At 36.8% G+C, this 13,569-nt stretch overlaps 2 protein-coding genes across 2 annotated transcripts; both read right to left on the bottom strand.

The window, feature by feature from the left end:
- Window positions 1-1,350: 1,350 nt before the first annotated feature.
- LOC131770850 (uncharacterized skeletal organic matrix protein 5-like) lies at window positions 1,351-3,178 on the bottom strand. Its single transcript, XM_059086578.2, has 3 exons — window positions 3,140-3,178; window positions 2,702-2,766; window positions 1,351-2,047 (listed from the first exon to the last, which is right to left on the bottom strand). Exons 2-3 carry the CDS (start codon window positions 2,714-2,716, stop codon window positions 1,529-1,531), a joined length of 534 nt encoding a protein of 177 aa, XP_058942561.1. The 5' UTR covers window positions 2,717-2,766; window positions 3,140-3,178; the 3' UTR covers window positions 1,351-1,528.
- Window positions 3,179-9,031: 5,853 nt separating this feature from the next.
- LOC131770851 (uncharacterized skeletal organic matrix protein 5-like) lies at window positions 9,032-13,203 on the bottom strand. Its single transcript, XM_066170209.1, has 5 exons — window positions 13,087-13,203; window positions 12,154-12,268; window positions 10,462-10,498; window positions 9,959-10,085; window positions 9,032-9,544 (listed from the first exon to the last, which is right to left on the bottom strand). The coding sequence occupies exons 1-5, from the start codon at window positions 13,201-13,203 to the stop codon at window positions 9,032-9,034; spliced, it is 909 nt and encodes a 302-aa protein (XP_066026306.1).
- Between the last annotated feature and the right edge of the window lie 366 nt (window positions 13,204-13,569).

Here is a 13,569-nt window from a genome sequence, read left to right as displayed (position 1 = left end):
CACGAAAACTCTGGATGCCTACTGTTGGTAATTATACTAAGGGCGCCATTTGGCTATTATCAATTTCAAGTCTAACACGCACTAATGGATAAATCGGAGAGACGAATTTAAAATCACAGAAACTAAAAGTAAGCAGAGGTACTAAAAAATAAAGAAAAAAATAAAAAAATGGAAAATGTACCTTTCCTCTAAGGCAATCAGCATTTGTTTGCTTTGCTCAATATGTGATAACCAAGAAGTCACAAAAGCTTTCATTCAAATATTTGTCTATTATTACCTTTGTTTTGAAAATCATTACACTTGCGGAGAAAAACGCCAATAGTATAGCAAGTATTCTCAGGTGAAGGTTCGGTCAAGAACTCTTTTTCGGCGGAACAGACAATTGCTTTTTTGGAAATCCACGCAATCAGTGCTAAACTTAATGAAACATTTGCCACATGTAACCCCCAATGGGAAAACAGTGTACCAAGGTGGAAACACGCATACGTTAAAATGACACACTAAACAACAGGCGGCGAGCAGCGTCTCTCACGGTGCGGCTGGCAAAGCTGATTATGCAATTCCTGAAGATAATGTGTTTATTGACTCGCACAGGGATAATTCATTTGATGTCTGTCAATAGCGCTCGTTGTGAGTTTGATGGCAGGTCGAAGAGGACACAGTTTTTTAAAAACTGGGAAAATCACAAGAGAAGGACCCAGTAATTCTTAAATTGATCGCTTTTTAGATAGAGTTGTTTTGTCGAAGATAAGAAACCTGATAATTGTAGAATTTTTTCCATTAACCTCAGTCAGGCACTGTACGTGAATGATGATAATAACGTCAGTAACAACAACAACAACAAAAACAAACAAAAAAAGTAAAAATAAAATGTATTGCCTGCTGCTTTTAGGCGTCTTTTTATTTGCTGACATTATCATCATTACTATTATCATATTAATGACATGTATTATCATTATTGATGTTATTAGTATTATCATCATAATTATTACTACCATTACTATTATCGCTATTGTCATGATCATTTTTATTAATTTTTACAGGGTTGGTCTAAGGATTTTGGGAAAAATCATAATTTGCTCGTGCCATTGGCATTTACCGTAAACATCAAATATCCAATTAAAAATGCATGGTGGTCTGTATTGTTTTACTTGAGAAAAAACGTATAGACAACTCATTGAAATTAACAGGAATTGGGAACAAACGAGTGAGCTATTTCTTTATGAGTAACTGCCGCTGTTCAAACAATCCAATATGGTTTGTACACTTACGCAACCTTTGTAAATATGGGGGAAATAACGAGCTCTTGACATGGATGATCACACCATTCCTACTTTTTATCATTTTTTTTTCCATTCTAAGTTTTGTGGGGAATGCATTTATGCATTTCTCCCTCTCACCTTTGCTTTTCATTGATGATTACTTTGTGTTCAAACAATTTTGCCACAAAAGTGGTCTTCAAGAGACGATTTGTAGCTGTACTGAGAAATAAGAAATTTTTAAAGTATTTATTGTACTAGTTTCCTTGTCACTGTACCATGATATATCCCATTGCCTTAATATATCTGTTCCCATTATCTGCTCCATAACCAGCCACGTTGCCACACGTGATTGATTTGTCAGGGTTGCCTCCTCCTGTACCAAAACCGATTCTGGAATCACTGCTTCCACAATCAGATTGGTCGTTACCAATAATACCAATCCTTGCTTTCGAGTACATGGGATAGCCCTGTGAGTTGAAGCCCTCTTTGTTGCAGTTAAGCTGCAGGGATGCGTCTGCACCAATCAAAGACTTCCATTTATCACGACCAAGCGAAATGCCACGATACTGCCCGTCAGCGATTAGTGAATAAAGGGAAGTTGCCTCCATATGAATGACTATGAAATTGGTGTGACTTCCGATCCTCATACCAAGGCAGATCTTAGAGAAAGCTTTCTCCCAGTAAGTTGGTAGCTTAGTTTCTTGAGTGTCGAGCCCAGTTTTTCCTCCGGGAAGGTTAAAAGTATCCTTATTGGTCCACAGAACGGAATCATAGGAAAACGTGTCCTAGGGCCAGAGCATCCAGGAGAAACAAATGAACGGTAGTTAATATCGCTTCAACTCAGAATACGGCACACAACATATCCAAGTTAGTCAGTCTTTTATAACTAACATCCTTTGACTTTTGTAGAACTTAAAACAAGAAAAAGACGGGGAAATCAAATCAGTTTTCCTCAAAAAAGTTAGTTTTTCGCATATCTTAATGGAAAGAACAACCTTCATCGCTGATCACTTAAATAAAAAAGCAAGAAATCAATTTTACTGAATGTTTGAGTATATTATTTCACGATTTGATATACTCATAAACATGTGTAACACGTGTATTTTTATCTGAATCCAAAATCCTTTTCTCTGCTGTTTTAAAACAATATACTTCGCGAATATATTGAGATCCTTCTGACGTAGGGTGTCAAAAAACGACGAAAGGAACATTGTATATTTCTGAGCCAAAATATGAAGAAAGATGGGGACACAATGATAAGCAATTTCTCAGTTTATTTTCTTCGCAAAAGAAATAAAGTGATATATAAATTAAGAGATACTCAACTTATTACGTGTAGATAAATGAATGGATACGTGAGAATGAATATTTGAACGGATATCATTCATTGACAGCTAGATCAATAGACGAAAAATAAACATTTGAAAGCAAGTTTGTACCTTATTACCGTCCATCTTTATTATCAGCGTCCATTCGCTGGAGTTCCACTCCACAAGATGTTCAGCTATGTAAAATTACTCACAGCATGTGAATGACATGTTTCATTTTCATTTTCATTTTTATTTTTTTAACAAAAATAAAACCAAAACAAAAAGTAAAACACACAAAAAAGCAAGCAAGCAAGAGAAACAAAACAAAACAAAACAAACCCAAACCAAACGACGCAACGTAATATAAAATAACATTACGTAATGTAACAAAGGTGATGTGACGTAATGTAACGTAACTTCTCGAAACGACTATCATTCAATCGTTGTTTGGTCGCTTAACAAGCTATTCAGCCCGTCAATTCAAACGAATGAAATAAATTTGGTATATTCGACTGTGCTGAATAATCTTATATTTCTGGTATATCCAACATAAAATGTATGTGTTACCTGTTTCACAGTGTTCTCCACTGTAGAGAGATCCACAAAGACAAATGTAGCCTTTCTTGGTATACCCATTATGGCAAGTCCCATTGTTAAGGCATGGGTTATTACTGCATCGGTTCTTATTGGGGAAACAAAAAAATTCGTTCTTAAAAAAAAAAAAAAAATTCAAAATCCCGTCTTTGTTTTATCCACACTCTTACCTCAGTACCAATGTAAATAAAATCATTCCGAGGCTTGAGATCTTGGGGGTATTCAGTTCCGTCTGAATCACTTAGTTCACATATAATATGATCGCCGAAGTGTGGACCAATATTGATTGCTACGCAGCGACTTTCCATAACACACTGAGTCCTGCAGGGGTCTTGTATATCAACCGGAAGCGTAAGGTTCTGAATCACGTGACCATAAAGAGCATAGCCCTTAATGACAGCAGTATATTTCACATGACGTCCGCACACGTCTGAAAGGCATGATAACAAAAATTGCTCATTGAAAAGTATGTAAATATGTCTCAAGTTAAACATTCTTTTTAGTATCATGTGCATTCACAATTACAAAATGAATGGAGATACTCTCAAGGCGTTTTCTTGCTTAGGAATCTAGAGAAGTCTAGCTTTATATCTCTAATTTATGGAATTTTGTGGAAAATGTTGGTGTATGCCAAGGAGCTATTGCATTCTTTTCATTGTCTCCTCTTTTTGCTTGTTTTCCTTTTTTTTCTTTACTTGTTTGTTTGTTTGTTTTTTTTTACTTGAGAGTACTCCCCGACAGGATGTTATGTTTGGAGCCGTGATTGGAACATTTTTCTAACACGCCTTTTTTTTTTCACATTTGATCCACACTTGTGTGGTCAATGCTGTGGATCTTACAATACGTGTAGCTGGAATGTTAGACCTTTTTTTTCACGTTTTTGTGGATAATAAGTCCAAAAGGAGATGATTTAAATTTTGAAAAAAAAACTATGTAGAAATTAGAGTTATAGTGTTAAAACGGAGTTTCCTTACCGTGGGTCGCAACTGCACCGTAATGAGACCAATTATCCCAAACAAGAAGAACAACAACCAGCGCACAAACAGTTGACAAAAACAAGGTTTTCATTTTTTCAGTATAATCGTTCGATGGCTAAATCTTATTAACTGACAGTTCCTGAAGTTTACTCCGCTCTGTTCAGAAAATAGGTGTCCATCTTGGATACATTTTAGTGACCCTAAAATGAACTGACATTACATGTTAACTCAAATCTATGTTGATCTCTTAATATTCTAACACGACGCCGCAAGTAAATGGCGATAAAATTGATCAAAGTATGAGCAGTGATATATGAGTATTTATGAGTGTATGAGGCCGCCTTAATGAAATGTGAAGAGTGATTGCAGTCCTGAATAGACTGAGTTAGATTTGGTCAGAACTGGTATTACTATATACCACACAGGTGAAAAGTACTCTTCGCACGCGGTGATCGGCATCTCCGTTATTGATTATCAAGCTCTATTCAAATTTGAGCAACTGAAGGGACGCTATCGCTCTTTAATTAAGAGTTTAATTTGCGACCATTTTCAGTATACTGACAGAAATAAAAGAGTATATACTAAAACAACTATGCACCTAAGTGTCGGTTAGTAATTGTTAATTATTGACCTAGATTTTATCAATTTCAGCTGAAAAGTATCTTTTCACTTCACTTCAAATTCAATATATCACTCACTTGGTTTTTATTTAACTTAAGTACAGCTGTCAGTATCATTACCATGGATACTGCCACAATTCATTTGCATAGTTTAATTCCTCAAGTTACTCCTGGTATTTTTGTTTTAATTTACTTTTAGAGCTAGCACACATTTCAAAACATCAAAAATGTCAAACAGCACCATCAACAACCACACAACTAGGTAAACGAAGAAACTAACCGATTTTGGATCATTTCCTCAGAAATGAAGAAGAAATTTTAAAGAAATCTTAGGTAAATTGCGTCTTTGTTTGCATGCATGTTTATATTTATCATGCAGTTTGGATCGAATGCAGTAATTTCTAGTTTTTACTTCAATTTTCCTAGAAAACAAATTTTACGGCTTGCTTTATTCCTTAGATGGAAACTATAATAAATCAAATTAGTGATCGAAATATTTGAATCTATAGTCTTTCTCAGCTTTATTCAATGTTTGTTTGTTTTTTTTTTTCTTTTTATGAGTTAGCCTGATCCAAACCCGGATAACTAGCCACAAACAACCATGACTAATCCCTCTAGCCGAGATAAAATGGCGAGTTCTCGAAGACTAAGACTAAGACTAAGACTAAGACTAAGACTAAGACTAAGACTAAGACTAAGACTAAGACTAAGACTAAGAAACTGGAAATCCAAACTACAGGCTAGGATAACAATCTTGTTTTTTAAACCATTTAGCTGTCATCGTCCGCGAGAGTTGTCTAGATAAAATTTAAGCGGGAAAAATATACTGTGGTCCGCTAGTGTGATCTGCCGCTTGCGATGGAACGATACAATTTTTTTCCTTGTCCATCTGACCCTCAGTTTTCGTTTGAGCGGAACGAGGAATTTGAACGAATGTCTGACACGTACCCTGGGCCCGGTCATTGGCGGCAATTTGTAGAGCAATCGGCTTCAACGAGTACTTCTCCTTCCACTGGAATTATCGAAACCAGCACAAGTGGTGCAAGCTTCAACCAAAAAGATCGGCAAGGAAAAAAGAAAGTGAAGTACGATATATAATCTCAATCTCGAACCGTGGCTACGCGGGACGAGGAGACCTCGACCAGGGAAGATTAGGAAAGCGAGCTCTATTTAAGCGAGGTCTTCGTCTTCTACGTCTAAAAGCTGACGCTAGCCGCTTAAAAACCTGCTGATATTGTGCCAACAATGTAAAAAACGCTTCTTTGTTTTGCTGAGAAAGAAATACAAAATTCCACAAAACCCGAAAAACGCAGAGATAATCATTCGACGACGGTCCATTCTTGCCCAGTAATTCGAGCGAGAATTTTTCTTTATCTTTTAATAGAGGGAGATGAGTTTGTGATTGACGTATGTGTCAATCAATGAAGTTTTGGTTAGAAGATACTAGTTTAATGCGACCGCCGCCAAAAATAGGAAATTGCAAATTATTTTGCCAATATTTGACTAGCGAAAAATAAGTAAATAGTTGAATTCGCTCTAGAGTGACCCATCCCTTATTGACAAAAAATGCCCAAAAACGTTAGTAAGGGAACAGATTGGAATTTGTGTCCGATAGAGAGAGAGGGAAAAGAACGAAAATAACACAACTCTCTCATCTTACATTTGAAAAAACGATTGTGAAACATTACTAAATATGGAAATCGTTGGCTCTATCTGACAATAGCGAAAACTACAAGTTTCTCCTTCCTGTTTTTGTGTTTTCTTGTAATATGAAAACGAAATATTACCGAAGTTCAGGGGAGCGTACATTCGAAACAACAGAAGCGCGCGGATCTTTTGGCTTTATATTTTCACAAAGCAGTTACCAGCAGAGTGTAAACCGTCCTTTCAACTCTCATGAATTTCTTTCTTATATTTTACTTTTCGTATCTCAGCAAAGACCAAAATAGCTTACTCATAAACATATTTTCGTCAGATCAGAAGCGTATCTTGACAGTGGAAAGTTTAATAGTAGATTAAGCTTAAGAAATATCTATGGAAATTTAAACGCCTGATAAGCTAGGAGGCGCTTTATGATGAATCTCGTGAAAAGCGAAACATAAAAGATAGAATAAAGATATAGGAAGAAAAAGCTTGAAAATATGCAAGCGAATGCAATGCAATCAAGTTTGTCTCTTACCTTAGAGCGTGAAAGTCACTCAAAAGAGAACGGCTACAAAGAATAGGCAGCGCAGAAGTAGACAGATGAATTTCATTCTCTTAGTTGTTTTTTGAGACTTTTAAAGACTAAACGTGATAAAACAAATCTGTCACACAGAGAAATGGTTCCTGTCGCGTGAAATGTTTTATTAAAATACATAGATGTCGCCCAACCAACAGGGTCCAATTAAGTCTCTACAATACCGCTCTGGCATTGTTAATTAGCCCCCGAGTGAGTATTGACAAGCTAAAGAGGAAATATCGTGCCTTTAGCCCATTTCAACAACTTTAAGAAAGAAGAGCTTAGCGGTTATTTCTAATTGCTGTTTAAAATCATTCCCTTGCATGTCAATCATGGACGTTTTACTTTTGGCGAGAATTTGCTGGGTTCTGGAGATATTAGGGACAAAGCGAGTTATGCGGTCTAGAAGAATATGAAATATCGCAAAATTTCGAAATGTGTGCATGCCAAATTGTAACAATTGGCTGTTGGTTGGTTATTTATCAAACAAGCTTTATTTTTCGTCGTTTGACTATAATTTTCAATATCGGTCAAGAAAACAAAAATCGCTTGAACTTAGTTTTAAACAGTAACTCGCAAATATGGGCGAAATTTAGGCATACTCAAGTCTGATGAAACAAAACACATGGTTTATTTGAAATCTTGCCAAACATCATCTCAGCCAATTATCAGTTATGATGTTAGATATAAAGATCGCGATAGGCGTGCCAAGTCAAGTGACAGGTCATGTGATAGTTTCTCATAAAATCGTTGACTATTTTACGCTCGATATGATTGTGCTCTTAACCAATATTTTGTTAAAAGACTGCTCTGATAAGCAAAAATTGCTCGAAGTTGCTATAGCAGCAAAAAGTTGCTCCTAATGCCCAAAGATGTTCAAAAGTTGCCGAGCGCAATCAGTACAAACCCACTTATCGCGGGGGTGGGGTGGGGAGATATGTTCTATTTGGTAGTTTATTTTTGATGCTTTTGATTCACATCACCGTTTTCTAAAAGGTATTCTAGTATTCTAAACGTAATGAGGTAGTTTTTGTACATCGAGGTGCGATTCGTATTGGGTAGTGTTTCACTGTCTAGACACCACAAAAAAATAAAATGAATAAATACAAAAATCGTCGAATATGGAAATTATAACAGAAGGAACGGTGTTGTTTGGAGTGCAGTAGTGCTAATTACACATTGTAACTAATTGCCATAAGCTATTTTTTGCGGTCTTAAGTTATTCCTTAGGGGGTATATAAACGACGGCGTCCAAGCTTTCACAGCATGAGTTGGCTTTATCATCAAACCGTCTGAAGTATGACGTACGAAGAGAGGGGATGTCATGCTCTGCTTCAGCATATTTCTCTGTAGGGACTTTGACTTAGTATCAAGAACTCAAAATAACTGTTTAATTGCCCTACGTAAATTATTCTCGTAAAATTTGAACGAAATTGTTCGATATGTCCCGAAGATATTGGAGAAAATGTGAGCTATGGACCAGTAGTTGATATAATGTGCATTTAAAAGAGGAAGGTGAGGTTCAGCTTCTGAAATTCAGAGTACAATTATGTAAAATTCAAACTTTCTATTTTTTATTATTATTTTTTTTATCAACAGGAGAAGCAGAAAGTTACGAAAGGTGAGAGACGCCCCCATTCCTACCCCCTTGCACAATATGCAAATGCTTTGGGGTGAAAGCTCATATCAGTATGGGTTTGCTTGTGAGAGAGACATACTTGTCAAAACCCCAGCTTTGGTGCTGTCTCGCCCCACAAGCAATTGTATTCCTGTTAATCGATAAAATTGATCTCTGATGGAACAGACTTAATAAATTAACCAAATAAATTTTAAAAAAGGAATACACTCTTTAGAGGTCCTTGCCCTTACTTTCAAATAAGAAGCTACTGAGACACAACATCATTTCCTGTGCTTGCTACATCTTCCAGTGAGAAGAAAATATCAAAGAATCGTTTTTATACACGCATATGATTGAGCGTAAGTTAAAAATGGGTCCTTTCAAGTCAAGTTTGTGTTCTCGTGCGTTTAAGTATTACTTCCTTTTTTATCATCGAGCGAAAATGTATCCCATGGCTTTGATACTTTTCTCACCGTTATCCGGGTACCAGTAAGCTATGTTTCCGCACGTGTTGGAGTCATCATCCCCATTAGCACTACCAAACCCTATCCTTGAATCACAACTGTCGCAGCCATCCGACCCCTCGTTAGACACGATACCAATTCTTGTTTTAACAATCGCACCATCAGAGTTGAAGCCTTCCCTATTGCAGTTTAGCTGCAATGAGCTCTGTGACCCAAGGAGGGACTTCCATGAATCTCGACCCAGTGAAGTGGCGCGGTAATGCCCATCAGCGATAAGTGAGTGCAAAGAGGCAGCCATGTGGTTTATGACAATAAATCTTAACTGTTGGTCAACCTTCATACCAAGACAGATCTTGGAGAAAGATGTACTCCAATAGGTCGGTAATTTGGTCTCATTGCCATCAAAGCCTGCCTGGCCTCCTGGGAGGTTGTAACTTTTTGAATTATTCCAGTAAACAGAGTCAAAATGGAAGGTATTCTAAAAAGGAAGAAGAAAATGTTATTTTGCTTATCTTAATTACCGGTCTCAACATTCGAGGCTTGACGAAATGGCAATAGTTCAGATACCTCCTGTTTTTGGGACACGGCCTCACTTTCCCTATTTTCACGGTTTGTGCCATCCAGCTTTTGAATTCAACGAACTTCCAAGAGCTTACCGTAAGAGGTTTTGTCGCAAATCAAATGACGTTACATTTTACGTAACATTTTTGTAGATCTTAAATAGCAGTGAATTAACGTCTGCAAGCTTTTTTTCACTTAGTTATGGCCAACAGATTCGCGAAATTTAAACACCTTTATTAACGGAAGTGGCAAGCAAAACAAATTCCCACCTAATATATGCTTCAGAAATTGACTAAACAGAGACATATTGATAACATACTTCATGTCTAACCTGGTTGCCATCAGTCTTCATGATTGGCGTCCATGGTCCTGCTCCACATCCAAAATCTCCCATTTGACAAAGAACGGGAACGGGTTCTAAGTTAAAGCGAAGAGTAACCACTTGACTCCTGTTTAACCTGTTGAAAGAGGCACAAAGTGATGAATTTGAACAGCACGAAAGTTTCATATAAAGTCCTTAACAGATAGATCGTCAGGCCGGTACAGAGGTATACACTCGACTCAACTGGCTCATCCAGCCGGAGCTTATCCCGGTTTTTATAGCATAAGGCGACCATGAGATACTAGTCCACCTTCACCGTCGACAAGGACATTGACACGGCCATATCGGACCCTCGACCCTTGTAACCACAAGGACCCTCGACCATTATAACCCGTCATAAGGCCACTGCGCCTCCCACAGTCCATTACAGAGCAATAAAAAATTCTCAAAAAATTAAATTGTTCTTTATCGCATAGTTGAATATTGGTTCGCAGCTTTCCTCAAAAACTCACATGTTGGCGTCATGCAATTCCTTACATGAAACCGCACCTGGAAGGAAAAAAAGAAGTTTGACTTTGTTTGAATTACTATCTTTTTTCCATGATTCAAAGGGGTTCCTGGATAGTTTGATTACGGACATTTATTTTAAAAAAAGCCACATCGTTATTTAAAGTAATCTAAGCTACCTAAATAACTTTTACAGAATTCAGAGCAAAAACTGTGTCCAGAGTCGATTTGGTTTTCTGACGCTGGAAGGATTTTCTTTTCTAAACTCTATGGAAATAATTCTTCTCAGTCTGAGCACTGTACTTGGCAGCGGCGCTTTTTGGATTTGTTACAGGTTGATGTCGCTTGGTCATACGTCTTCCTTTATAACACCTTAAAGCTACTTTTATTTAAATTTTTTTGTGGCACTTAATGTTATAATCATCATCCCTCTGTATATTATTCTTTTGTTATTATTATAATCATTGCGAATATCGTTACCACCAATATAATTTTATCGTGCTTACAATAAACGAAACCTTATAATTATTTTATCACATAAACTGCGGTGTTAAACAGGGATTTCCAGCCCTGAGAAAAACCGTAACAGCACACGTGAAAAAATATCGTATTTTTTCAGGTGTGTTGATATAGCCAATCAGCCGCTGACACGTCATTCGCCTTTGGCGCCACTCGGTCAGGTTAATGAATGAACGGCAAAGCCTTCACGATTCTCAATACAAATTGTTGGTCGGAGCTTCCTCGAATTTTATGGCGGCTAAAACACTAAAAAAAACCCTATTGATGACAGACAGTGAGGTTCAAACTTTCTTAAAAGGGGAAGAAAACCAATATACTAAAAGAAAAACCGAAAGTTACTTATTCAGTGGCTTTAGTGTTAGCATATCTCTCGGCTGAGAATGAAAATCAACAACGAGAAGATTTGTCACTGGCCCATTTTTGCCGTTTACCTGAGAGACTTCTTCTGTCGGTAAGGACAAAGTCAATGAATGAGAATTTTGTAAATTGAAAATTACGACCATTATTGTTTTTATAATCATGATTCAACGCATTTTTCCATCTTAAGAGTTAGCGCCAACGTACTCTACGATTGTTATTCGGAGACTGTCGATTTATTTATTTTCATTCATTAATGAAGTCGGCTTTTCTTCTCAGTAGAGGGCACTTGTGTTTATATGATAAACAAAATAATACATGGTTGTTTGTAGATATGGAATTCTCTTCTCGTGTTGAACTTGATATCTCACTCGTTCGCTGCGCTCACTCGTGAGCTATCAAGTTCAACACTCGAAGAGAAATTCCATATCTACGCGCGCCCATGTATTATTCTCTATATTTATGTTAACAGATTTGTCAACATTTTTTTCTATTGAAAAATAAGTAAACTTTCTGCCTGGGTAAACTAACGTGAATAAAATGATAATGGAGATTTTTATCGAAAAGGTTCTGTTTAAGGAAGGGATTTTTATACACAGACTATTGCTTAGTTCCAGAATATCCCATCTTTCATCATTATTGCATATTGTCTATGAGCCATTTTTTTTACTTGAAATTCGTCTCACTTGTCACCACCACCATTGCGCCCCAGAGTTTGCAAAAAAAAAATGCTTACCTTTTTCACAATATGTTCCAATAAAGCCGTCTTCACAGAGGCAGTGATAGGTGTCTTCTTTGTAGTTTGCAAAAAAATTGCTTACCTTTTTCACAACATGTTCCAATAAAACCGTCTTCACAGAGGCAGTGATAGGTGTCTTCTTTGTAGTTTGCTAAACACGTACCTCCATTTTGGCATGGAGAGGAAGAGCAAGGTGTCTGTAGAAGTAGCAAAACATTTTATCATAAAACACCAGTCTACAGAGGCTAAAAAGGCATCTGCAAAGTCAAGTTTCTTAATGGGTTACTCTTGTGAAATCCATTTATTTCTACTAGAGCTCCCTGTCAATCACATTGATCGCAAAGATAATTTACATGTCCCTATCAAATGACTTTCTCAATCCATTTTTCATTTGCAAATCACTTTGTAATACCTATGTCTTCAAATGCATTCTTGATGAAAAGCTGGCATATCAGGTTTTGAGCAAAGACAAAATTTCAAGGCCATCTACACTGGCAGGGAGAAACTCTCAGTTGAGAGGAAACTTGTCAAGTTTAGTTTACGGTGTTTTAATTACCTATATTTCGGTTTGAAAGCAACTTCCTTACTATAACGGAACAGCTACTCTTTAAAAAACAACTTTTGTTATCATATCATTCTACCCTCGCTCTATCATTCCCCCTAGGCACCTGCTTGAGCTTCCTGCTTGACATTATCTGTTTCATATTTTTCAGTATCATGGAAATTCTCTCTTTTAGCGCCCAACGTCGGCTGACGATAATTGTGCCAGCAAATAATTTTTCTATCGGTATATTTGTAAGAAACAAAATAAATTGAAGTCGCAGTCTTTTCATCAGAACAATTCATTAAATCGTTGATTTTCATTTCTATCTATCATTTCATCACTTTGATACACTGGTCCAAAGAAGAGAAACTAGCATAGTCTTGGAAATTAAAACGGAAGTATATGAAAGAAGGCGACAACATAGCCCCAAAATGTTTTTGACGAAAAAGCACCATAGAATGAAGCACTTACTTGCATAGAAAAATGATGTGAACTCATGTTCTTGTTGTAATCCTTTGAATTCTTGTATATGTCAGAAGAAAGAAGCTCGCACCAAAGTTTTCTGACGGCGTCCGTTTCAGCGGCCATGTTTACAGAATTGCATTGAGGATTCAAAAGGCATTTAAATATACAATCATAGATGTCGAGAGCTGAGGATCTTCCTACTCCAGGAACATCTAGGAAATGGAACTCGTCTTTTATGAATACATGTTGGTGAGATGTTTGCTGTATTCTTGACGCTGTTGTCGGAGAAAGATATGAACTCCAATAAATACAAAAAAATCAATATTTCATCGCTTTCAAGTAAAGCTGCATATTGCTAACTTTTTGCAAAGAAAACATACTTATGAGTTTGTAAAATACTCATTACGTAATACACGAAGTTGGAGATTTTAGAGAATTTCAAACGAAGGTTAAAAATGATTTTAAGTCTCCAATCGTGGAAAAAAGAAA

This window comes from Pocillopora verrucosa, chromosome 7 (genome assembly GCF_036669915.1).
Source record: "Pocillopora verrucosa isolate sample1 chromosome 7, ASM3666991v2, whole genome shotgun sequence".
In the NCBI taxonomy this organism is placed as follows: Eukaryota; Metazoa; Cnidaria; class Anthozoa; order Scleractinia; family Pocilloporidae; genus Pocillopora; species Pocillopora verrucosa.
This window is presented reverse-complemented; position numbering and strand designations above follow the sequence as displayed.

Coding starts and splice junctions, on each gene's coding strand:
- LOC131770851 (XM_066170209.1), bottom strand. CDS start 13,203: ATGGCCGCTGAAACGGACGCCGTCAGAAAACTTTGGTGCGAGCTTCTT. Junction 10,499..12,153: donor TGGAACATGTTGTGAAAAAG/GTAAGCAATTTT, acceptor TTTTCCTTCCAG/GTGCGGTTTCATGTAAGGAA. Junction 10,086..10,461: donor GAATTGCATGACGCCAACAT/GTGAGTTTTTGA, acceptor CTCTTTCAACAG/GTTAAACAGGAGTCAAGTGG.